Source organism: Trematomus bernacchii, unplaced genomic scaffold (assembly GCF_902827165.1).
Source record: "Trematomus bernacchii unplaced genomic scaffold, fTreBer1.1, whole genome shotgun sequence".
NCBI lineage: Eukaryota > Metazoa > Chordata > Actinopteri > Perciformes > Nototheniidae > Trematomus > Trematomus bernacchii.
Window position 1 is genome coordinate 13,347,596 of NW_022987689.1, and position 27,793 is coordinate 13,375,388.

Consider the following 27,793-nt stretch of genomic DNA (forward strand, 5'->3'; position numbering starts at 1 on the left):
AAAATACGTCGCAATTTAGCAGAAATGTGCAAAACATGCAGAGGACTAGCATTCCCTATATGAGTGATGGCTTCCATGATGCAGTTTGAGGAGCATTAGAAAGTTACTCATCTTCTCCTTTCCTTCACCTGTCTCCCCCTATTTCCTTCTGGTTTGATCCCTTTTAGGAGTGTGACGTGGGATCGCAACAACACCACAGCAATGGGCTTCCAAGACGTGGCGAGGGCGCTGGAGCAGTAAGACAAACACACACACACACACACACACACACACACACACACACACACACACACACACACACACACACACACACACACACACACACACTCAAAAAACCTTTGAAGAGGGGATACATTCACAGACGAATAAGCATCTCTGTGAAGAGTTGACTCTTACACAGAGTTTCATCAGCCCTCTGACGCGCATGCCAGTCTTTTTTTTCATGTGTGAAGTTTGTTTAAATGTGTGTGTGCATTTGCGTATATTAGGGAATCGAAGACAAGTGTTATAAAAGCCCTTGGTGTGTTCCTGTTTGTTCTTGTTAACATCATAATTCCTCCAGTTTGTTGTTGCAAGGGTAATATTATCTTTGTCCTTCCTCCCCTCTCTGCCTAATAGCAACTTCACTCTTCAGTACATGCCCCTCCCCCTCAGTGATGTCACTCAGGCGCACCGCAGCAACCCGGAGAAGACGGACCAGGCCCTGACCAAGGTGAGAGGGGATTTTACTCGTTGTTTGTCAAGTTAAAATGTTGGTACGTCATAGTTCAGAAATGCAGATAAAGGCATAACCTGAAAATTAGGTTGATGGTTCATTTGCTTACATTAATGCGTATGATTAGATGTTGATGTTTTGAAAAATGGTCGTATTGCTGTTGTGAAAACCCTGCGTGGGACATTTAAAGACACCTACTTGTCGAAGACCTTTTTATGCCTTTTGAAATATGAATTTAATTAAATACCTTATAGTTAGGGCTCGGCAATATATCAAACATAATCAATATTGTATGGCTTGTTCTACGTAGGATGATGAGATTACTATATTGTGAACATAGTGTACATTTTCTCATAACTTTAGCCACCAGCATGAGACTTGCTCTGGTGTTTTGCTCCCTCCATTCTCTCCCATGACTCCCTCTCCCTCTCACAGACGCACACAATAAAAGCTCACATATACGTCACACACACGCCCATCGGGAGTTAAATCAGGCCATGGCTGTTTACAAGAATGTGTTTCAAATGAGTGCCTACAGAAAATGTTTGAGCATTTCCCTTAACAGCCAGACACAATTAAAAAAATCTCTAATGAAAAGATAACTGTGTTGCAGACCCATGCTCATTTCCCTCTTGTGCTCCAGGTATTGTTTAAAGTTAAGGTAATTTTCATGTTGGAAAACTTGTTTCAATTATAGATCCTTGATAAAAACAAAGGTGTAAAATAAAAGACATTGAATCAGAATACATTTACTCGCCCCACAGAAGGGACATTTACATTTGTTGAGAAATATGTCCATAACTTAACCTAAACCCTAAAGTTTACATCGTCTTACTCTTTGAACTTTTTTATACATAAGATGGTGAAGCAGTAAGCATCCGCGGAGTCAAGACAATAAACCGTTTTATAGTTATCTGCTATTTGTATTTACCTCTCATATATACTTCAAAATATATAATAAGTGATGGATCTCCTTTACAGCTAACGTGTTCATTTCCTTTCTACGACACATCGATGTGTTCTGAATATCGATGTCCTCTAATGTCAGTGCCTGCGAATACGCATTTCAAATGTTGTTGATCACGGCGGCAACCCGTCTGTTGGGGTATGAGTTATCCGTCTGTGTCACCAGAGACGTTTCTTTTCATACAGCCAATCAAAACACTAAATCAAAGCGGTAGCATCCTCACTGCCATGACCGTGACATTTACCGACAGCCAGACGGCATGCTAAGACAAAGAGTGTGAGCAAATCTGACATTTCTAGACGGGAAAGATAAGATAAACATGAAGATCTGTCAGGTCCGATCGTGAATGGTGTGGTTTTCTTAGTCTATACCACTGCTAAATGTTGTTTGTCACTTGGCTTGTAAGCTGCAGTTAACAGAGCGAGACTGTTTACATCTCACATCAAACTCCTTTCCCCCGACGGCTCAGCTGTCAATCACTCGCACAAAACTTCTCACCACCCTAGGAGCTCGGAGGATAAAGGAGAATTTCTGATACATCTCCAGAAAACATCAACAGTATATTTTTACACCAGTTCAACATATTTAGACGGAAGGTGTTTCCTCACATCAGAAATAGATCTGCTGTGGAGCTATTCTTTTTGATATTTGTTTTGGTTGTTTCTCAAACTTTTTCATACCAAGGACCACTTAACCCAGGGGTCGGCAACCCGCGGCTCTCAAGCCGCATGCGGCTCTTTAAGCCCTCTACTCTGGCTCCCTTGAGTTTAGACAAAAATAAGAAGGAAATAAAATAAAAATATTTGTACAGTAGGACCATTTATATTTTGTTGCACGGTTGAAAATGTTTCATATCTTGTATTTTTAGGTGATACTGTGACACATACATTTAAAAAAACAAAACGGTTTTAATTAGGTCAACTAAAATATGCGTCATATCCTGCGACGGTCCCGCACCAGCGCCTTTTCTTGCATGCGAATAACCTGACCCCCGGCTCGATGAGCGAACTATGGATAAATCAACCGGGATGTTTGATATGTGGAGAGAAGTTATCAAAGGTGCTGCAGCTTTTACGTATTGGAGGAACAACACGGAAGAGGAAGACTGCTGACGATCTTCAGTCATAATTCAATCAGTTAACTCTTTTTAGGGTGCAGCTATATGTTTTATTTATTTCAAAGTCGGCCCATTTTAATTATATTCATTTTCTTCAAATGTGCAGAGGACTCCCCAAGTGCTGTGTTGATTTATTTTAAAGTAGGCCTGTGTATTTTTTTAAATTCTCCTTATAAGAGTTCTTTGTTTATTATTAGAGGTTAACAGTTTTCTATAATGTAATAAATAATAAATGCAAAAAAACTGTAGTTTTTGTCTATGATGTAACAATATACAACTTTATAAGCTATCAAGCTGTCAAATATTTTTTGATAGCTTGAGAAACCGGCTCGAGATACACTTTTTGTTATATTCCATGGAATGTTCTTAACATCCCGATAGCAATGAATATCTTAAGTGCTTTGACAAAAAATCCATAAAAAATGTCATCTGTGGAAGCCGTAGTACTGTAAAAAGCACGACCAATCATTTTAGCCGGCCCGGCTAAAATAACTGAATGGCCTACCTGCCTGTCAGCCTTCCATCTGTGCACAAACTTATCTCGTGCCCTCATTGGTCATGTTCGCGTTCGTGTGTGTTGGAGGAGGGGCTCTGTAAGGAAGTGGCAGATTTTTTCCGGCTGTATATTTTTAAATTCTAGCGCACTCGAGCTGGTTTCTCCAAAATTACCTAACCCACCTTTAACCAATGGGCTTTTTTGTAAAAATGCTATCAAAACATGAACCTTGGTGACTAGGGGTGTAACGGTTCACATAATTCACGGTTCGGTACGTACCTCGGTTTGGGGGTCACGGTTCGGTACGGGTTCGGTACAACAAGAAAAAGCTAAAAAAAAAGTCCCAAATGCATAATTCCAGGTTTGTTGTAATTTATTTTTGAACAGTAGTGCAAGTTTCAGTATAAAAATAAGGAACTCTAACATTTTGAATAATTAACTGTATTACACAGTTAAAAACAAACCACAAACAGTACCACACACACTCAGATGGCCATAGTATCTATAATGGCTGATGTCAAACAAGAAGGTTTCATCAAGCTGTAAAACGAAAAAGTATGTCTTGAAAATATTACAAAATAAATAATAAGAAAGTGTTTCAAAGGCGCATAGCCGTTGAAATATATATGCCAATAGCTTCCGTTATTTATTTTGGTCTCTCGGCTTGCATGTCTATTGGCTTCTTAAAAACAGCGGGGATAAGCTGTTGAACTGCTGTTGTCTTTCGCCGGGCTCTGGTGATTGGCAAATCTGGGTGATGCCTTCTGATATGATTTAGCATGTTTGGCGTGTGTTACCCAGGTGTTATCATTAGCATACCGCACCGCTGTCGAACAACGCCGACACGCCGGGGGGGAGTGTGTGGAAGATAAACTCCCTCTGGAGGGAACTTTTGGATTTTAGCCTTTGCAGACAAAACCCCCAAAAGCATAATAGGGCCTTAACCTGTTAAACCCCATGCCCCCAATATTCACGAAACTGTGTCTCAGGGCTTCTTAACATTTAACAACCTATGAATGTGTCATACCCACTTAACGGGAAGAAACTCAGCTAACTGACGATATGAACCATTTTTACCGAAACAAAACACAAGTCTAACGCCAAGCGTCTGAATTAGCACTAAGCGAAAGAGTGCTAACGCACTTAGCACATAACTCACGGTAGAAATATGTTATACTTCCTCTGATCTGCACAAACAGAGCATATGAAAGCTGAAATTCCACAGATTCCAGAGGTATAAGTATCATCACTGTGCGACCAAAACTCGCGGCAGCAAAGGCGAAACCAGACAACACACAACTTAGCTTTACGGGGCCAAAACGGCAAATACGTCTTACCTTTGCTGTTTTCTGATCAAAAGTTGCGTTCAATGGCATTAAAACGCATAAGAACGCTGCTGAAGGTTAATCCAATGTCTCTCTCAATTTGAAATGATTACTGATAATCCATCATAACATTTATGTCAATAATACCCCTTTCACACCGGCGCTTTTCCAGCTCCTGCTGGGAGCTAGAGCCTGAAAAGCGCAGTTTTTTCCTGTTCACACCGCAGCGGCGGCGCGTCATAGCTCCGGAATGCGGTTCACTTCCAGCTCCAAAAAATTGTCGGTCCAGAGGCAAGAGCTTCGGAGCTATGACGCGGCGTCGCTTACGTCTCTTACGTCGAGGCGTGCAGGAAACCTTACTTTGACCATCCGTTCGCTGTTATTGATCATTGTGGAGATACATGGGCTGTACAGGTTGTCATGTCCGACTATCACAAGTAGAATCATAATGAAAAATACGCCGGTAAAATGTGCCTGTAGAACACGGCTTAGCAAGTAGTCAGTTTAGCTTCGGTTGCTATGCTAACATCACCCATGTTATACCAGAGAAACTTTCATAACAGCGTTGTGATGCCAAACAGCGTCAATTCAGACTGACACACATTCACTTAAGGGGAACTGGGGATATGTATCAGCTGCTTGTGTGACAGTCAGACAGTGAATACTTTAGAGCCGTGTGAGCTAACCTGGAGCTAACGGGAGAATAAACTCCCGTGGAAGAGCAGCCAGCACTGCAGCGGTCGGTAAATGCCGCTGAAACACATTAATAAACAATGAACCACGGCACTCTGGAGAAAAGTATAAGGTTGGAGAAGTCGTTATTTAATTTAATCTGGCTTCGTATGATTAAAAGCAACACGATCATCGACCCGACGCAGTCCCCGGCCCGTTGTTGTTGTGGGAGAAAATCAGCGACGTAAACTGTGACGTCATGACGCAGCAGCGGCAGCTCTGGGCAGTGTGAACAGAGCGGGAGCTGAAAAGGGAAACCGGAGCTGAACCAGAAAAGCTCTCGCGAGGAGCTAGAAAGTGAAAAGCGCCGGTGTGAAAGCCGCATAAGAGTAGTTTTCATATATAGCTGCTATGAGAGCTACGAGAGTGTATGAGAGCTTACGGTTGGGCATGCTGGCTGCGCATCACTCATTCACCAATGGTAATGTTTAGATGGATTCTAGGAATTTCCCCTTGATTCTATTGGCTCTAACGGTTCAAAAGTGGTGTCAATCATCAAAATCGACCGATGGGTTCCAGAGATATGGCAAATACACCCAAATGACCCCAAAAGTGGGTTTTCTTTTCTAAACCTCTCTAAAAAGGTCAAATTTCACTTGTTTTGCATCAATCTTGATACAGGGTACTTATTATATGTTATAGTTTGGATACTATCCCATCATTCAAGGGTGATTTTCACTAAGTAATGGGTTTTCTTTTTGGACGGAAACTATCATTTACATTTTTTTTTACTATGTTCAATCTGAATTTACTTTAAAATAAAAACATCTATATGTTGTATGTGACGGGACTACGGATGGAAACTAGCTCAAAGCTAAAATCCGGCTCATTTACATTTAAAAAGTTCATTAATGTGCACTGTCCCGGTTCAAATAAACAATTAAATGAAATGAAATATTGATTCTGACTTTTCTACATCCAACTCACAGGTTTATCATTGCTTTTGAGAAAAAAGATTATTAATTTACCCTTTTTAGAAGTGAAGATATAGTCATTTGTTCTGGGAATCGAGTCTGAGACCTGAAAAACAGGCTTGGGGCTTAACAGGTCAATGTAAAAGTAATAATACCACAATGTAGAAATACTCAAAATCTTACTTAAGTTAAAGTATAAAAGTATTTGCATCAATATTTACTTATGTACCAATTCTAAAGGAACTCATCCAAAGGGACCAGTTATTTTGCAGCTGGTAAAGGATCGGATAAAATTAAAAGATGTATACACAGCCTGGTACATCCATCCATTATAGTACAACATACTGTAATGTACTAGTTATGCATAAGTAACTAGTAACTAATGGTGTAAATAAATGCAGGGGAGTAAAAAGCAAAATATCGGCTTCCAAAATGTAGTAAGCAGTAGTATAAAATGGAAATACTCAAGTAAAGTACCTCACAAATGTACTTGATACAGCACTTGAGTAAATGTACTTAGTTACTTTCCACCACTGCTTGTCTGTGTGCTCTTGACAGTGAAAGTCCTTGATTCCATCCTTTCTTATACCTAAAATGATTAATCTGCGAGCACTTCCATCTGGTGAGTCAAGAAAATAAATAAAGACATGGCGTTATGTTGTCAGAACTGCTCTCCTTATTACCATGCAAATAGGCTTGTCTCCTGTCTTCCTCGCACTGTGCTTTGTAAACACCTGTCATCTTCACTCCTCTCTCTTTCTTTCTGTGTGTGTGTGTGTGTGTGTGTGTGTGTGTGTCAGATCCAACGTGCTCTGCTTAGGAACAATCAGACTCAGCACTTCTCCCAGAAACAGGCGCTCAGGCTGCACCAGGGCCTCGTCACCAGCACGGCAGAACAGGTGTGTGTCTGTATTATTGCACATGATGATAAGTCAAGTTTTTATTTGTATTTTAATGTGTATTTTGCTGACATATTTGTTTATGTGCACTCGTGAACTGTATGCAGTGGTAGAATTTTGGTAGAAGAACTATGGCAGAAATTGTGTAAATGCAATTCCCCCCCCCCCCCCCTGTTTTAAGATAAAATTATGAAAAGATTCCCCAATGAATCAGAAATACTTTTTACAAAAAAAACGAAATAATTACCTAAAATTATTTTTATCACCTTCCACTTTTTCTTCCATTTTTTCCACCATTTTCTTTCCCTTTCTCTCTTACAAGATACCTGAGAAAATGGTAACGTTTGACTAAAAGTTAGCTAAAATGTCGCATAAAGAAAAAACTAAAAAAGACAAAACATTTGATAAAATATGACCAAATCTCAATGAATCTTGTCCAAAGAGTACTTCATGACTAAATATAAAATGCTCGATTGCTGGCTGTACGTCTATTTCATTGTGTGTTTGATGTGTGTGTAGGTGATGGAGCGTCTGTGTGTGCGAGTGCAGCAGCAGGTGGGTGTCCTGAAAGGTTCTGAGGAGGGAGAGGAGGTCCAGACGGCCAGACAAATCCTGAAGGAAGCCAGGGATTCCAGAGCTGTGAGTCGAGTAACACTTTATTTCAAGCACGTGAGACTGTGAAACTGTTATAGCACATATAGAAATATAGGATGTGTGAGTCAGACACTTGGAGGAAGTAAGTTTCTGTATTTTAACCAGTAGTGGAAATGACCGAAACTACCTTTCCTCAGGGACTCTACTTAAAGCACCATAACAAAGGGTTTTATATTAACAATGGATTATATATTTTATCTGTAAAGCACTTTTTGCTGCATCTTGCAGACAGGTGCTACAGTATATAAATGAAGTGTTTTATTCTATATATTATTAAGTTGATCAGCCCACTGGATGCCAATCATCAAATGGCATACAGACAATGTTGGCCACTAGCTAGCTGCCTGTCGTTTTGAAGCATTTAGCAGCTAGAGAGCCAGATATTTCCCTCAGGTGCTGGTGGATCCCAAAAATGAGGCAAAAGAAAAGTGAATATTAGACTGGACATTTGCCAGGTGTCTAGACACACAACTGCTTATGAATATTAACGTTTCTGTTTGAACTAGAAGGGCACTCGGAGAGTGAAAGATAATGCTTCTATCTGCCCTTTCCTCCGCACCAAATTGTAATGGGATCTTCAATGTCCCATGCCAAATGTAACAAGTTTATTGAATCAGTCAGTCCTGCTGACAAATAGAGAAACAAACCAAACCGAGAACATTTTTGAAGTTTTTTTATTTATCATCAATGTTACATTAATATCGTTATATGAGACTACAGATTTTAGATATCAAAATATTGTAAGCGTAGTCTTTTTAGTAATGTAAGTTTTCTGAATGTATCACACTGTGTTAGCTCTTCTATTATTTGCCTTTACCGACATGGTCATTACATTAGTAATAATTATTTTTGAAATATTATGTGAAAGTATAAATGATCAACCCTACCCTATCAATATCGAGGTATTTGATCAAAGGTATTGGGTACTACTGATTTCCTTCAGATCGCCCAGCACTAATCAGGCGTCATGGTATATCGTGACCTAACTCTAACTCTAACTCTAGCTGCTGCTATATCTAAACTATCCTTACATATTATTGATAATCCATCAACAGTTATAAATACGATAATAAACATTTCAGAAAGGGGATATTCTGTTAAATGAATTGTTCCACTGATTTTAACCGTTTTTCTTCCCTTTCCTGTTGCGTGTTTTTGTGTGTATTTGTGTGTAATAGCTGTATCCCTCTCTGTGTGAGTTGGCCCATGTGTTGTCAGTGGACGGCCCCGTCAAACAGCGTCTGGACACTCTGGCTGGAGAACTGGCCAAAGCCGCGGACAAGGAGCTGCAGGTAGGTCGGCGGTGGGGGGGGGGAAGCACGGACGTTACCATAGCCATTCCCCCGATGCAACCGTATTTTAAACAGTAGTGCAGCTCTGGACTAGTTGCATTTAAATTGCCCGCGGGGCTGTGTGTGCGGCGCAGGTATGCTGACTTCAAACGAAATGGAGCATTTCAAATTCACAGGGAGGGAACAGTTTACCATTTCTTTTAGTTCCACTCCCATTGGGATTCAGTATGAGTCGAATGATAAAAAAATTCAAACAGCACGCCCTGAGGAGGAATCTGGAATACTTTCTTTTGAATTACTTGAGCTTAATTTTCATTTCTGTTTGTGCTTTCCAATTCTAATTTTGCATAAGTGAAGATCAATTAAAATGAGGTGAGCAGATCATATGACTTGTTAGCAGTCTATACATGGCTGAATGCTTTGCTGCAGTGCAAATAAATAAAACATGACAACAAGTCAGAGTAAAGGAGCTGGATGAAAAATCTAAGGGAAGAGATAAAGAAACAGTGTACATGAATAATTAAACGCTTGGGAAACACGAACGTGGGTGTATTCAGAGTGCATTATAAATGTTGCGAGATGTAATTTATGTGTAGTGATGCATGTGTGTGTTCGTCTGCAAACAGGTGGTGGTGGACTCCATGGTGTCGCTGTGCCGCGAGCTGTGTCCAATGTCCTGCTCCGCCGCCGAGAGACTCAACCCGCCCCTCTCGTCCATCTCAGAGCAAGTTTCCATCCCTCGCTCCGCCATCCGCAGTGCCCTGATGGAGCGAGCGGCGGAGGATATCAACAGAGCTTTAGAGTAAGAAGCGGGTGAAAGAAGTTCAAAGGGAAGACACAAATGAATGCCGAGACACTTCTGGAATTGTAATTCCCTCTATTTCCCTTGGCTTTCCTTTTTTTTTCTTTCAGGGAGGTGAAGTTGTCTGTGGTCTCCTATCTGACCAACTCCATAGTGGATCAGATTCTACAAGAGCTGTACACCACCCATAAAACCCTGGTACTGGTAATACCCCTTTACTGCATGACTTCTATGTAGAAATGTAGAACAAAATGTTTCTTTAATCTATAACGTCAATGCAAAGACGACTTAAAGGGGCCCTAATATGCTCCTTGGGGCTGCAGTGTGTTATATAGGTTTGTGTGCATGTAAATGGTCTGCATTTACATGCCTGAAACGCCTCAATTGGACTCCTTCGTTTACTTATTTAACATGGTGACATCACTATGTAACACTCACGCTCCGCTCCTATTGGCTAACGCTCCAACACATTGAACGTGACATCTCACAGCCAACCAAGTCAAAAGATTTGCTGCAGCATAGGCAGTATGAGAAAAAGAAAGTTTATTTGAACATTAGCGCATGTAAACGTCACAGTAGAGGCACAAAATACACATTTCAACATCAAAATGTATACACAGAATATGTGCCCTTTAAAGATATTGGCATTGGTCTGTAACCTAAAAACGTGATTCACATTTCTAACCAAACAGTTTTCGCAACAGTGGTGCAATCCACAGAAAGTGCCCCCCCATTTTCAAAAAACTTTCACTGCAATCTTCTATAACAATAACCTTTGACTAATTTCAGCTCATCCGACCGGCTCCTGCGATCAGCCTTTAGATAAACCAAGGATCACATTATTTTCAATATTGCAAAATACACACACCTTTTCAAATATCCAAACTTTGCCTTTTGCCTTTTCCACTGAATTATCCATTATATTGATCAATATAGAGACCACAATTATTATATATCGATTGATCTTGCTGATCTTGTTGTGGCAATGAATGTCATCAAAGCCAACATTGAATAAACAAGGCACAACAATTTCAGCCAAAAAACATTACAACTTCCAGCACCGCATCAAATATTCCAATCATTGTCCAATTTGTCCTAATTTATATGAACCCCATTACATTTATCCAAGTTCCTGAAGTAGGTTGGAAGTGATTGACAACCTGCAGACTGGCCCCTGCATCACTAACGACTAACTCTAATTGGTTAGAATGTTTCCACACTTTAAAAAGAGCTATCACTGAGTCAAATACATTTCATGCTGCTCTCAAAAAGCAACAACGTATATTGTACCGTTGCTAAAATCCTCCATTGATTTGTGCAGTGTGTTGGTCTACTACATGATGATTCATTTCATTTAGTGAGGCGATATTTTTGCTCTAGTAAGATGAGTCATGGATTAATCTGAAAACACTGTATTTTTTAAAGCGAGTTGTCTGCTGAGTGGAATACATTAGTGTGCTGTTTATCAGATCCACAAACATTATTGATCAAATGTTGCCAAATATGTGCAAGTGTGCCTATAGCTACATGAGCAAAGTGCAGAGATTTCCACCCAGAGTGGCCCAGGAATGTCCAAGTCAACAAACATTTTAGCGAGTGGAGAATCAGCGGAAGTGCAATTTGATGTGAAGTGCAGCAGCTCATTATTGGTCTCTTTATCAAAGACTTTTCTCCAGCGTGGAGTACCCATTAAAATGTGATGTGTGGGATGTTTGTGATCTCTCATGCTGTCAAAAAAGTCTGTGTATCTTTTCATTTTGAGGATCTTTAAGTGAAGTAGGGACTGTTTTAGAGCTGTGCTGCTATGTCATTACCACATCAAGATGAAGGCTTTTTAAATATAGGAGAATATTGCCTCGAGAAACAACAGAGTTTTGAGTCCGTTAAAGGACGTGATTAGAGCCTGCGGTTTTTCCTCTCCATTTAATTGAATTGTATAAAAAAAAAAACTGGAAAAGCAGGCAATAAAACTGCTGGCTGCTGCTTTGCATTCCATTCCTTGCTTCTACCTTTTTTCTCTTCTCGCAGTGCCAGTTTGTCCTCTATCTTGCCTCACTCAGGTTTGATCATCAGGAAATTGTGTTTTATTCATGGTCTTTTCAACTATAGCGCTATGCTTTCTTTGTAAGCTTCTTGCGTACAAGGGCGGGCTCGCTTCTCCTCCGAGATTGTGCAGAAGGGTTTTATTGATCCAGGTGTCATAACAGCAAATGTATGTTTGTGTGTTCTATCAGCTGCGGCAGGTGTCTCAGGCGAAGCGCTGGGATGACGTCGGGACGGGCCGGCGCACCGTCAGACAGTCCAGGATGGTTGAGTCCCTGGAATTTCCCGATGAGGACTTTGGTGTCAACCTGGGAATAGTAAGTGTCCGAGTGCATGCGGATAAAAGGTGAACCCTCGCTACGTCCTCGGACAGAGGGTTTTGTCGAATTTCAAAGAAAAACAAAGGTTGGCTTTAAGAATATTAAAAATATAGCAGAGCTCCAGTGATGAATACATCGTTGAAGCTTGTAAAGGTACGATGGCAAGTGGCAAACAACGCAACTCAACAAAAGAGGCGTTACAACAGGTGGTGTGTGTTGTGTGATTCCTCTCAAAATACATAAATACAATCAACTTTCATTGGCGTGATTTCCCTTCATCTGAGTAAAAATAACATCCTCGTCCTCGATGCTTATAATGACTTGAACAGTATGAGAGCAGGCAGCCTGCTAACAAGCTTTGTTATACACCAAAAAGATTTCAGAATCATAACTAATCTTGGGGGGTGGTCAAGGGTTACTATGCCGCCAAAATATTAAGCTATGAGCCCCCTCCTTAAAATAACTCTCGCTAAAAAATCTACTTTGAAGGCCTTTTTCTAATAATTGTTTCTTGACAACGCTCATTTTTTTATGTGACATATTTTGCTATTTATATGAGTATTTGGAGAACAATAATTCTGTCATTAAAAAGCTGAAAAGCTACTCTTTCCAACAAGGTTTACAACTTTAAATGTGTTTCGGGGTCAAAGTGACTGATTTTGATAGAGCAGGTCACATTATGTGTGTGTTCGGTGGATTGAGAGTTTCTATTTGTACAGGTGGTACATGTACCAGATGGTTTGTTACGCAGAACCATATGAGAAGCTGTCATTTGGAAACTGTTCTGAAAAGGGCATGCACTTTGAAAAATTGCCTTGGCAGGTGATTGGACAAACCATCTGTCTATCACCATCTGCCGTGGCCAGTTGTAGAAGAGGGAACATATTTTCTATCCAAAAAAGCCAGTTTTTTTTTTTATAAAGAAATTCTCTCCAATTTTGATTTAACTGAGCATCTTCTAGAAATGGGACTATCAGTTATGCCAATGGTTTAAAATGGTTTCGAAAATGGAATTTGTTTTACTGAAAATACGATACATAAGCCCGTGATTCTTTCTGCTTGCTTTGTTGTGCTGTTCTCACATTTATGTTAACATATTTGGCTGCAGTGTTTGAAATAAAAGTGCATTTTACATTTCTCTCTTTTTGTAAAGGACACAATGGCTATAAAGAAGCGGAGCTCCAGAACTAGAAGAATCCGTCCCGTCTCCACCAGACCCAGTGAGTGTTTTGTGCCTCCGCTAGCTGCTAATTAGCCTCAAGTGCTAACATAGCCTGATATTATATCACAATATTAGCATGGTCATGGTCAATTCACTTTTTACTTGTAATACAGTGAGAAAGTTCTTTAATTGGTTTAACTTGAACTTTAAATTGGTGTGCAACTATATTCCTCCCCAATGCGTATGCTTATATGGACTTTGTTATTTGCCACTCTATTAAATCTTGTACGTTTAATCTTTAAAATTGAAGGATAAAGCCTTTTTAAGTGGCCTTTATATCCATTCTATGGTGGCCTACAGGTGCAAACGTGTTAATACTTCCCAAAATAGCTCCATTAGGAGAAACGTGCTGCAGCTTACAAAAAAGGTTGCAAATATAAAAACAGAAATGGGCCAAAACACATACAAATGAAGAAACATCTCCAACTTGATAAAACATGTGAAGTGTTTACCAAAAGTGATGCATAAACAATACGCTGCAAATACAATACGCTGCAAATATAAAACAATGCAAGTAAAGCACGATGGGAAAACATGATCGAAACGGGGACACTAAAAAGTAGAGCACAGCTGGGACCTGGGCTTGTTGATATTTGGGCTTTCTAAAGTCGTGTCAACTGTCCCTGGAAACGTACCTAAAATGCAAGTTTTATTGGCTTATTTGAACAATATGATCACATGATTTCTTCGATATTATTGGAAGTCTGCAAGCTAGCTACGTTGGCTAGCTTGCAGACTTCCAATAATATCGAAGAAATCATGTGATCATATTGTTCAAAAATAGCCAACCTCATTTCAAATATACTGACAAATATGAAACAGACTAACTGTTCCAACAGTGACAGTTGGCCAACTTTATAATCCCTGAACAAGCTCTCCGGTCCCAGCTGTGTGCATCACTTTCTGATGTCCCTTTTTCCATTATGTTTTGAGCTTCTTTCAGCATTTTTTATTTGAAGCATTTTGCATGTTTCAGCAAGTTGGTGAAAGTTTTTGAAATAAGGTGAATTTGTTGTCAAGTTGTAAAAAGGGGTTGTCATAAAAACTAACAAACAGTGTAATTTAACCAGAAAACTATTCCTTTTAAAGTCATTGTCATTTTGTCTAGGTGTTGGTGATGAGCCCAGTCCCTCTCCCACCCCCTCTGCTCCACCGCACTCCGACCCTCTTACACACTCTGCATCATGGGAGTGTCTCACCACCCTCCCCACAAACGGCTCGCCCTTGCGTCACGTGACCCACGTCAGGCCCCGCCCACCACGGAGACACAGAGCGGGGCACCCTCCCCCTGAATCTGTAAGTCTATGGGAATAACCTTCGACCTAATTAAGAATATTCATTATTCCTCGAGCAAGTGACGAAGTACCCTAAATGGCTTTTTGTCCACCCCAAAAATGTACTTTTTTAATTCCATCTGGCTCTTTTAATTAAGGTAATGGAGTCTGTATTATATAGGTGACATCAGTGTATGTTGAACTGCCCTATTTCTGATCTTACGCTGAAGTTAAGTCTATGTTGAGAAAGTAAACCCAGCATGTATCTAGTTCTCAAAGGCCTCTTTTATCTCCTTTGTGTGAAATGTTGTTATTTATCTGGTTTTCTATGCCAGGGGTACTTTCCAAAAATAAGTCCCTCTTTCTTTATAAAGCAGGAAGCTGTCGCGTATGTCTCTGTGACTCAAATGTTAATCACGCACAGCCACCTCCCAGGGGCAGCCTCTCACTTAGCGGCTTGTTTGTTTGGAGATTTTGTAAAAGGCTTTTTCTAAATCGGTACAAACTCTGTTAGGGCAGCATGATCAGGAGCTGTTTTACAAACACACTTCTGTTGGCAGTGGACTCACTCCTGCAAGCCAGACATTTAGAACCATAATACCTTCTGTCAGCCGTTCAGATTCTGTCGACATGGCGGGTTGATCATTGCTATCCTGCTATTCTATCTGTTTCCTGTAGCACGGCTCAGAGAACGGAGGAGCCAGTACGATGGAGGACGGACTGCCTGACTTCTACAGCAAGAGAGTTCTACCTGACAGGTGAAGCTTTTCTTGAACTTTAAAACATGTATTGGATGTGTCAGTCAATGCTCCTCCAAATGTTAAAAAAGGCTAAAAAGACAGAGTGAGTTTCTCTCCCACACACCCTTCCTGAAACGCCTCCATTGGACTCCTTTGTTTACTTCTGTAACATAGTGACATCATTATGTAACACACACGCTTCTATTGGCTAGCGCTCCAACACAAGTTAGGATAAGGGGCGGGACATCTCTACATGTCACAGTAGAGGCAAAACATACAAATATGAACTTGACAATTAGCATGTCCTCTTTAACCTGTTACGCACCGCCCCCCCGGTACCGGGCGGATAAACGCGTCATTTGCAGGAAACAACGTCTAAGGAATCTTAATATTTAATAAACTATGAATGTTTTATATCCATGTAACGGGGAAGAAACTCAGCTAACTGATCTTTTTAAAAAGAAAATTCAAAAAAAAACGACAATGCTAATACTCAGCCTCTGAATGAGCCACGAGCGAAAAAATGTAACCTATCTCTGCACCTAAACTCACTCTAATTCCCTTATTACTTATCCTAGATGCACAGCCAACCCCTCATTTTGCATCTCCTGGAGACACAGAATCTGGGGGTGCCCACCTCAACACTCAGTGATAAACATTTGCGACGCGATAAACGAAAGCGTACATCATAACATGTGGAGCTAGGTAGCTAGAAACGCTAACATGGCTTACCTTGGTCAAAACTGGTCTTCAATGGCATTAAAACGATTAAAAAAAACGATGCTGCAGTTAATCCATAGGTTAATCCAATGTGTCTGTGTCCTCTTTGAAATTATTTCTGATAATCCATAAGCAATAAAACTGCTTTTTTCGTTTCCAAATGTCAGAGCGAAAAATGCTGCAAAATTACATGCGCGAAGCCTCCACCTCTTCTCTTCACAACGTGTGTGTGTGGGGGCCTCCCCCTTCGATTATATTGGCTCTAACGGTCAGAAAGAGGTGTCAACCATCCAAATCGAGCAAGGGGGGCCAGAGATATGGAAAAAAAAACATTTTCACCCAAATCACCTCAGAGGTGGGGTGGTTTTGGCTAAACCTAAAAAGGTCAAATGTCACTTGTTTTGCATCAATCTTGATACAGGGTACTTATTATATGTTGTACTTTGGATTCCTAAAGCTGTTAGTCTACTAACCCATCATCCAAGGGTAGTTTTCACTATAAGTAAAAAAGAATATTTGGACGGACACTATAATTTACAGTTTTTTACTATGAAAAATCTGAATTTTCTTTAAAATAAAAAACATCTATATTGATTCTGACACTTCTACATCCAACTCACAGATGTAACCTTGCTTTGATAAAAGAAATGATTCATATAACCCTTTTAGAAGTTAAGTTAACAGGTTAAATACATGTAATTGAACATTTCAATATGAGTTATACTGACATAATGTGTATACAGATGTGAATCACATTTGAATTCTTACTATAGGTCACATTTGCTCTGTACTCAAAAATAACTTCAACCTACTGTACTGCAACAACAATTGCAATGTATAACCACATACCTACATAAGAAGTATTCCTCCTGTATGTTATATACACTTCATACTACATGCATTAAACAGGACTATTGATGTCCTCCTCTGTGCATATATATTTATATATTGCTTTTGTACTCATGTCATGTAATAGTATCAATGATGAATGAGCAGCATGCTGCTGTAGCACTCTGCTGCAGATTTAATGGAGAGACTCCATTTGCACTAAACAGAGGCCTCATTTTTAGCTCCATTTGTTCTGTAATCGGAACATACTCGAATATATGGATTAAATTATGCTGTTTACTTTCACAGCGCAGCCTTCTGTTTCCTTACTCATTTTCTTTGGAAGTGCACAGCGGTCACGCACAATGTGCTTTCTCTTTATTACAGACAGAACTGGCTCTCTGTGTTTACAGATCCATGGGAAAACAATTATATGTTAGAGAAACACAACCATTTGTTTTTCTTTAGCCTGTTGAATTAAAAAAACAACAGAATATTCATTGAGTGGGTTTCAAATACACTGCATATTCTATTTTAAACACTGATTGTTGGCTTCATTTAAAAAAAATTTAAAAAAACTAATTCTGAGTACCGGTAGATACAAATATATGTTTGTTATGTGTGGGAAAGTCAAGTAATTAGTGTAATGTAAAGTATTGTTTAGTTAATACAATCTTCAGTTGACAGGGTTTTCTGTTCCAGGATGACAGTTTGTTTGTAGTGTAACTGGTTTAAATGTAAGCATTTACTTTATTTTGTATTTAGATGGCCCACAATCAAGAAAATGTTGTCACCCCTGCATTAAATCAACTATTTTAAGCTAGTATTGGTCGTAAGTGGCACTTTCCATTAAATCATTTTTTTTTATTCGCCCATCGCTCCCCTCAGCGTTGCTTCATAATAACTGTGAACCTAGTGGAATGTTAACAGCTCAAATGTGCTCAATGCTCACAGCAGTGCTTTATCAAGATTCATTGAGGCATCACAAAATATGCCTGCTGTTAAATATATTAAACCATCTGTAGAGAATTGGAGAAAAAAAAATTGTCAAAGGGAAGTGGTGTCCTTGAATAGAAAAGGAGCCTGATTAGACTAACAATCTAACAGTGCTACAGTGGCGGGAAATGAGGTTATGAAACACCAGTTCATACCATGCACGCCATATGGGGGTGCTGAAAGACGGATTGGACATAGACCTGCTTGGTTTCCTTAATAAATCAATATTTATCCTATAAATATCAGCCTATTAAAATACTTTAAAGGTCCCATGTCATGGCCATTTCTACTGATCATAATTCCATTGTTGAGGTATACTTAAAGTGGACCTATCATGCTATATTTGAACAATATATTGTAGGGCCATACCTATATAAAGTATATAAATATAGTTTTTTTTTCAAAATACCAAACAGATCCTGCATTTTAGCCATGCCTCATTTCGCTCTATTTGCTCTTTCCAGCCCTGTTTTTGCAGGGGACTGATTCTGTGAGCTGCAGCTGACCACGCCCCCCTGCAGGAGAGGGGAGCGTGCTTTGAGATCAGCTGCTGGGCTGTCAGAAGAGGGGGAGAAAAAGAGATCTCCGTCCTCCGTGTTTTATTCTTATATTATTATATAGAGTCATTATTCATTTGTTTTAAAGCTCAATAAATAACAAAGAAGACCTTTGACCGGCACTTTTCTAATTTTGTCCGGAAGATTTAAACTTTAACGGACATGTTGACCGGCGAAAAAAAACCTAACTGAAACTCTGCCGCACGGTCCCCTCGTTCCTTGGAAGAGGCTGAGAGGTGGGTGTTTGTCATCTGCTGGTGGACTAACCGGAGAGGATTACAGTGCTTGCCTCGACGGGGAGGGATTGCATTGAATTACAGCAGCAGGAGCAAACGCTTGCCTCGGGGAGGGAGAAAAAGAGCCAGAGCGGAGAATAAACAGAAGGGTAACCATGGTAACTATGCGCGGGAAGTCTTCTTCGCTGCTTTTGTGGCAGACTACAGCACCACTTACAGGCCTGGCATATGTACTACAGCGTCTCCAGCGTTTTCGAGCGGCAATGGCCGGCCGTGGCCCAACCCCACATTCCCCTGATAGGTGGAGAGTTGGCCATATAGGCGGAGCACCACTTTTGTGACGTAGAAAGAATTCAAATCTGGATCAGTCTGTATCAGATCCGTTGCAGCCCCGTTTTTAGAGATTTGGGTATGGAGGAAAAGAGAGGGTTGTGTTTTCTGACACTTGGTGAGTTCCCTGGAACACCGGGGACACATATTCATGTATAAAAGACGTACAAAAGTGCATTGTGCATGATTCCAAACCCACATTGGTTTCTCATACAGCATCTCTGTATAGTATGTGTATTTACTCTCTGTCCTAAACGAATTTTTGGAGCTCCTGCCGCCCCCTCCCTGTGAGCCCAGTGGCCGTCTGCGAGACAGCGAGACACCGCGGAACTCAGCCTGGGCACACACACACACCCGCAGCCTGGCTGGGACATTGTTCTACATGTTCTTAGATATAAATACCTAATTTTGAATTATTTAGACACAATTAACACTTATAGTTTCATGTCTTGTTACATAAGAATAGATCATATTTGTTAAGTGTTATTATGGGAGAATTACTATTCTTGTGGTACTACTGCCTTATTAGGCCCATATTGAGCAGAGCATATTAAGACCAAAACTCATGTACATCAACTTCCTTACTTGCAACAAATAAGCACTAATTAGAGGGTTATTGAGGAAAAACTCTCAACTAATGGCTTATTACTTGTAGAATACGGTCATGTAGAATAAGGCATTAATACGTGTTTTATAATGACTAATAAAGAGCCAATATACTGCTAATATGCATGTTAATTAACAACTAGTTGATGGTTAATTTGTGTACCTTAATATGTTACCAAATGGTTGATTAGCATTAGATATAATCTAGTCAGCTGTTGACAGCATGATACACAAGCCATTGATGATGAACTGACAGTGGAATGTAGCTAATTACATTATCTCAAGTCCTACAACAAAAACAATTGGTGTTTTCACTAAATCCTACTTTATACTTCACTACATTCAATGTGAGTGAGTCAAATGTACTTTTTACTGGTCTGATTATTGCAGTATTTAATGTAATGCAACAGTGAAGTGATAAACACATTAATGCATCAATAATTTGAATCCAATAATTTAAAATGTAAGATTTTTTGCTTCTTCTACGTTTTAAAGCTAACACTTATGAACTTGTACTAGTACAATATGAATACAGGGCTTTAACTTACAACAGTTTTTTTTACTCTGCAGTAGTACAGTCAATAACGCTTAATGGCTTTGGCATTAAAGCTTAAACTTTATTGTATCCGTCCATTCCTTTACCAGCAACCTCTCTCGTATCCCTCCTCTTCTTCCCTCTTCAGTCAGCTGTCGTCCCTCCATCAGGGCCAGTCGCTGAGGAGAAAGAAAAGACGCAGCATGTTGTCAATTTTCTCCGGCTTCCGCAAGAACCGCAACTCCACCATCTCCAATCAGGACCCGGAGTGAGTACGCGGCCCGGCCGAGTGGAAGGGGGGGGGGGGGGGGGGGTGAAAGTTAAATTGAGTGCAGGGACCCAGAGAACCAGACGGCTGTTAAATGAATCTAGCGCCGGGCATTAACGTTGCCTTCATAAATATTTTAATGGAAGAAAATATTTCGCTGTCACCAACTGTTTTTCCCCCCTTTGAATTAATGGCATTGCATACATATAAGCTAGCCTTACGTAACACCCCCATAGTTCAAAAAGTAGAAGGGCGAGAACTGCACGTAGTAGGCACTCTTTGTAAACTTCCCCTTTTGAAAGGAGTTAAGTTTCAGACAATAGAGGAGAAAAAGAGTTTCATGTGTGTTTCAGCTGACAAAGGCTCTTTAAGGAATTCTGGGGAGGGGGAAATCCGGTGACACAATCGCTTCAAATGTTGAATAATCATAGAAGTTACATTTTGAAGTTATCCAGCAGCCTACAGCAGTCTGAAAGAGGATAAAAGAACAGATGACTCATCTTAAGGGTAGCTATTGCCAAAGTAGTTGCAATCAATTGGATGACCTCTGAACCCGTTTTCTTCTGTCTTTTTTCAGTGTGTGGGAAGTGCGACAGCCGCTGGGCCATAGATATGTTCATTAACTACAATATCATCATATATTAATTCAGAAAGTTAGAGAACCCAACACTTATTTACATAATGATGTGTCTCGTAGGTCAAATCTGTACCCTAAAAATGTCAGAATGACTATTTACTCGTAAAAATTGTGTTTTTCCCCACAGCCCCTCAGAGAACGTCTACTCGATGATTCAGCACCCTAAGGATGCTGGGAGGCCAGACAGCGCGGTCCCAGGAGCAAACGGGACCATGTCTTCACCTCGGCCCATGCAGGGGGTCCCTGTGCACGGGCTGAGAGCCTCCAGCCCCCCCTGCCTCATCCAAAGACAGGTACAGCATTCAGTCACAGTTTGTGTGTTGTGATCACTAGAAATCCAAACTCTTATGCCGTTAACCAGTGAAAACTGATCCAGTTCCAGGCATGGATGTGTAACGAGAACGGGAAACAGCTTTGGATGCTATGAAATGTTGCGGTTGAAGCCAAAATGGCCTGACCTCGGAACTTTGGAAATCTTCCGCATCCATTGAGCATTTGCACTTTCGCTTTGTGTCCCCCTTGCATTTTGTGGCCTGTCTCAGCAAAAGAGAGGCTAAATAACTCTCGATTCAGTTATTAGCACATCTCACAACTACTAAGAACTTAAACTTCAGGAATTTAAATAAAAGTTTTTTAAGTGTTTGTTCTGGGTAGTTGATTTACCAAAAAAAATAAAAAGATGATACGGTTATTTACAAATGTCCCTTTACTAAAGTTAGTCAATGGAAGTATGTTTTTTGAGGCCCCAGGGCATCACATGACTTACAGTATATGGTAGTTGTTATCCCAGTGATGGCCAATACGTGAATTGGCTTCAATACCTGGCACAATTCCAGGACCTCTGAAAGCATGGTGACACTCCTAAATGTGTATTTCATATCCAAAAAGCCAAAGCATTATTATTCTGTTAAGCCACCAATCGGGCAGAATAGTTTCAAAACCATGTCTTTGGTCTGCTTTCATCCTAACTCATCAATACAAATACAAATGTCTTCCGACTCCGATAGCTCCACATGACTCGACACAGTGCAGAGATGAATGCTCTCCCCACCACCTGATTATTCTACTCTTTCTCTGTGTTGGAGTGTGAAGCTTGCAGAAGTGTATAGGAATATGTGCAGGGCTGCACATAACTGGTGCGCATGCGCACCCCCCGCCAAAAAAGGAGCACCGGATCATTTGAAAAAAGGCGCATGTGCGCACAAACATTGAGAGAGAGAGAGAGAAAAGAGAGATAAGAGAGAAGAGAGAGAGAGAGAGAGAAAAGAGAGAGATAGAAAAGAGAGAAGAGAGAGAGAGAGAGAGAGAGATATTTGCGAGTTGCATAAGAACTGGTAAGATAGCAGGGTTTCCCACACATAGACTTTACTTGGGCGGGCCGCCCAGGTTTATTAATGGCTGCCAAAGTATAATTTGCGAGCCATTTAGGTTTAATTTTTTTAATCCGTCTGCGAGCACGACGGCATCTGCGATCCCTCGCTCTACCCCTCGATATCGCGTGAAGGGTCTGCTTTATGCGCTCCGCACAGTAACCCTGCTGCGAGGCTCCGGCGAACAGTTCATGAGCGTGCTCACTAGCGCACCTCCTGTTTTTGCTGATGGGAACTTGGGTCCCCCTCGCAGTGCTGGTGCATGCAGCGAGCCGTTTGGCTGATGCAGAGCGTAGTGCACCTGCTGGGGTGTATGGTTTAACCATGTCCTGGATGTAGGAAGGGCCAGATCCATTCACAGCATGGTACGCAAGTACCAGTGTCTTGAAGTGGATTCTAGCAGTTACTGGAAGCCAGTGAAGGGAGCGGAGGAGCGGTGTGGTGTGGGAACATTTAGGAAGGTTGAAGACCAGACGAGCCGCTGCATTCTGGATGAGCTGCAGAGGTTGGATGGCACATGCAGGTAGACCAGCCAGGAGGGAGTTGCAGTAGTCTAGGCGTGAGATGACGAGAGCCTGGACCAGAAGCTGCGTAGCTTTCTGGGTCAGGAGGGGACGTATCCTCCTGATGTTGTAAAGAGTGTATCTGCAGCAGCGGGTTGTAGCAGCGATGTTTGCAGTGATAAGTCAGCCAAATCAATCAAATGTAGATAATTTATGTTTGATACTTGAAAATACCTTAAGAAAGAAACAGCCTAAATCACAGCTCTCCATAGGGTTTCATTTATTTTGTTGCAAAAAGTTCTCAGCTCCTCCCTTAAATCAGAATCCTCAGATTGCTCATAATAAGGGGAAACATGGCTTTTTCCTTATCAACTTAGATTTGTTAGAAAATGTTTCCAACTTTAATTGACTGAATTTATATTCCATTATACTTTTTGAATTTGCTGAGGGCCGATTCAAAATGGCGGGCCACATTTGGCCCCCGGGCCGTAGTTTGGACACCCCTTGTATAGTGGAATGACCTTTTTTTTGTTGCTCTGCAGACTTTGTATCCATGGTTGTCTCTTTGTCCAGTCCACAGACCTGGTCAGCATGGTGTACAGCTGCATCGGGGCGGAGATCGAGGACTCTGATGGCAGCAGCTCCTGCGACATCAAAGACACGGAGCAGGATACTGACAGGTCCACCATCGTCTCCGACGTGCCCCCCGACGCCCACACCAACGGCCACGTGGCGTCCTCCAGGGAGCAGCCGGAGAGGCAGGCGGAGGGGGTCCGGCAGGAGAGGATCGTCCCCCTCACAGACCCTCGGAGCGACGTGGAGGAGGACAGAGAGGGGAGCCAGGCCAGGCCCGAGCCCCCCCCACAGAGCTGCAAGCCCTCTGTGGCTGTCATGAGGCAGAGACACCTGCAGGAGAGCCTAGGTACTGCACCTCATACAGCAAGTTATTTTTAAAATGAATTTGACCTTGCTTTGGCTCTGGTTGGACATTAGTTATTGTGTATTTCAACCCTCATACAAACAGCCTATCTGACTTTATATTTGTAACTAAACTTAGTGGAAAACTGGCATTACTATACTGACTAGAAAAGTGTTTTCACCTTCCTCGACTGAAGGGCCAGATGTCTGTATATTCTGTTTATAAAATATCCCTACGGCACAAAACAGCATATTTGTTGGATGAGATGTTTACATTAGATAAGATATACCGTATTAATTCCAAATTGGGAATTGTAATATGATACAGCAGCATCTAAAAAATACATTCAATAAATAAACTGTAAATAAATACACATTTGCAAAAAAATAATCTATCCTATCCATCTATAGAGTATAACAAATACAAAACATTTAAATATACAGAAACATTTATAAAACATTATAATAGACTAACCTGCTACTACTAAATAAACGATTGACATTATTAAGTGGTATTACATAATATTAACATTTTCAAACTACATACTTAGTTTACTTTATTTCAATTACTGAGGAAAATTGTTTTTTTTTCACCATCACTAATAATAATAATTTTAAAAGAAATTGTAATAATCTTATATGACAGATTCTGTATCAATGAGTTAAATACTAATGGCATCGTTATTTCAAACACCATTTTATTTAACTTTAAACAACAACAATTGAAATGTAGAGCATAAACATATTATTGTCAGATTGTAATTCTATCGTATATTTACTGTCAAATATAATTGTAATGATACTTTTGAATCAAAATCTCTTTTCAAAATGTGTCACCTTTTTTGGTTCTATTGTGGGACCTTCATTAATTATGATAACTATAAATAATGTCACATTAATGTAGAATTCTAAAATCTACAGTTTTTGTAACATAGTGTAAAGAAATGTACGGATGGGGGGAAAAAGCCCAAAAGACGCCGTTTGAAAAGTTTGAAAGCTAACAAACTGTAAAAGCAAAAGTTAGATAAATATCATTAAACAGGGTGTCCACAGGTTCTTAAAAAGTATTAAAAGTTGATAAATCAATTTAGCGAAAATTAAGGCTATTAAAAAGTATTAAACGGCATTTTCCAAGGTATTACATTTTGTAGCTTGTTTTCAATAAGTATATAAATTGTCCAAAGAGGTTGTATTCTACAGTCTGTCTGAATATAATCATTGCGTAGGTGTGTAGTGTGATTCTGTGTAGTTTATTTATGGCATCCCGTTGGATTTGACGTCATCTGAACAGGACATCGCACGCTCACTGCTTGATAGCGTGCGAAGGTCCGTTTACGCCGGTTGTTAAACAACATCGTTATGGGGAAATGCAAGTTTGCGTCCAAATGGTTGGAAGATAAGGAGGAAGGACAATCCACACTGTATATAGTAAATGTGAGGTAAAGTGTGTCGCCAATGTAACCGGTTAAAACTCCAAGTGGCGATGAGGTCTTAAAATGTATGGAAAGGGTCTTAAAAAAGGTCTTAAAAGGTATTACATTTGACTTCAGGATTCCTGCATATACCCTGTTAAAGTTTTGATGATTTGTTCAGTCTCAAAAGTACGCTTTCCCTTTAAAAAGAGCGGCACATTGTTGATGCTGATTTCAAGTCTAGACTCCATAATGAGCCAAACATCCTCAGTTACAAACATCGCTGCAGACTGCACTCTGGCTCAAGGGGAATTAAGACGTCCGTACATAGCTCCAGGCCAGAGCTGGGCATGCCATAAAATCAATGGAAGTATCTGCAGAATGTCATTACAAATTGAGAAATGGTAATGAAAAGTACATTTTTATAGTTTCTGCAATTTGTGCAGAGCAATAAATATGAATAATAGGTTCTGCTACTGCTAATTTAATGAAGATCAATGATGGCCTATCAGCTTATTAACATGCATATAGTATATGCACACATACCATCAAGTGGCCAGCATAATATGCATTTCATCATTTACATTTCAAGATTTATTTGAGTGAGAATGCCTTTATCGTAGATACTGTACATTTCTCATCCCGTGTTGAACAGACTGCGTATAAAGTCAAATATGTTATATTAAGCGTTTTTCTCTTTCCTCAGAAGAGGCAGGAAGGCTGCAAGTAGAAGAGGACCAGAGTGACCGAAAACATGAAGAGAAGCAGAGAGGAAGAGGACCAGAAGGCCAGCGTCCTCTCCTGCCCACCAAGGTACGTGTTCTGCATGTGAAACAGGAAGTAAATAAGTAAAATAATCGGAAGCCTTTTCATTGTGTGAAATAACACAAATGCTCTATTCCTCCTCCAGCTGAGCCTCGACATCCTAAGAGATACGAGCTCTCCAGAAAAGGCTGTGCGTTCTCCCAAAAGCTCGCCCATCAGCCCAGGTGAAGAGCTGACCAATGAGCAGAGGAGCCTCCCTCCAGCTCAGCCAATCAGTGAAGAAGATGGGACCAGCCCCCCAGCGCCTGCCAATCCGGGGAGAGAAGCAGTGGATCCTGCCAGTCAAGGTGCTGACACAATGATACTAGGTAGGTAGAGAAGTCGCAGATTGTGTAGATCACTAAGATAAAACAATATAAGAATATACAGGATGAGTTATAATGCACCTTGATGAACTAACCTACTACTAAGGACATCTTGATGAACTAACCTACTACTAAGGACATCTTGATGAACTAACCTACTACTAAGGACATCTTGATGAACTAACCTACTACTAAGGACATCCTTGATGAACTAACCTACTACTAAGGACACCTTGATGAACTAACCTACTACTAAGGACAACCTTGATGAACTAACCTACTACTAAGGACATCTTGATGAACTAACCTACTACTAAGGACATCTTGATGAACTAACCTACTACTAAGGACATCTTGATGAACTAAACCTACTACTAAGGACATCTTGATGAACTAACCTACTACTAAGGACAATCTTGATGAACTAACCTACTACTAAGGACATCTTGATGAACTAACCTACTACTAAGGACATCTTGATGAACTAACCTACTACTAAGGACACCTTGATGAACTAACCTACTACTAAGGACACCTTGATGAACTAACCTACTACTAAGGACATCTTGATGAACTAACCTACTACTAAGGACATCTTGATGAACTAACCTACTACTAAGGACATCTTGATGAACTAACCTACTACTAAGGACATCTTGATGAACTAACCTACTACTAAGGACATCTTGATGAACTAACCTACTACTAAGGACACCTTGATGAACTAACCTACTACTAAGGACACCTTGATGAACTAACCTACTACTAAGGACATCTTGATGAACTAACCTACTACTAAGGACATCTTGATGAACTAACCTACTACTAAGGACATCTTGATGAACTAACCTACTACTAAGGACATCTTGATGAACTAACCTACTACTAAGGACATCTTGATGAACTAACCCTACTACTAAGGACATCTTGATGAACTAACCTACTACTAAGGACATCTTGATGAACTAACCTACTACTAAGGACATCTTGATGAACTAACCTACTACTAAGGACATCTTGATGAACTAACCTACTACTAAGGACATCCTTGATGAACTAACCTACTACTAAGGACATCTTGATGAACTAACCTACTACTAAGGACATCTTGATGAACTAACCTACTACTAAGGACATCTTGATGAACTAACCTACTACTAAGGACATCTTGATGAACTAACCTACTACTAAGGACATCTTGATGAACTAACCTACTACTAAGGACATCTTGATGA

The 27,793-nt window shown here is 40.4% G+C and overlaps 1 protein-coding gene across 1 annotated transcript in view; it reads left to right on the forward strand.

Moving 5' to 3' along the window:
• Positions 1-27,793, forward strand: part of carmil3 (capping protein regulator and myosin 1 linker 3) — a 103,513-nt gene that overhangs the window by 70,933 nt on the left and 4,787 nt on the right. The window contains exons 22-37 of the mRNA XM_034137102.1: positions 168-236; positions 619-712; positions 7,067-7,165; positions 7,685-7,804; positions 8,998-9,111; positions 9,738-9,913; positions 10,024-10,111; positions 12,148-12,273; positions 13,430-13,496; positions 14,607-14,794; positions 15,451-15,530; positions 20,469-20,588; positions 21,353-21,518; positions 23,672-24,020; positions 26,135-26,241; positions 26,339-26,561. Coding sequence (XP_033992993.1) covers positions 168-236; positions 619-712; positions 7,067-7,165; positions 7,685-7,804; positions 8,998-9,111; positions 9,738-9,913; positions 10,024-10,111; positions 12,148-12,273; positions 13,430-13,496; positions 14,607-14,794; positions 15,451-15,530; positions 20,469-20,588; positions 21,353-21,518; positions 23,672-24,020; positions 26,135-26,241; positions 26,339-26,561 — 2,186 coding nt within the window. The remainder of the gene's footprint in view (positions 1-167; positions 237-618; positions 713-7,066; positions 7,166-7,684; positions 7,805-8,997; positions 9,112-9,737; positions 9,914-10,023; positions 10,112-12,147; positions 12,274-13,429; positions 13,497-14,606; positions 14,795-15,450; positions 15,531-20,468; positions 20,589-21,352; positions 21,519-23,671; positions 24,021-26,134; positions 26,242-26,338; positions 26,562-27,793) is intronic.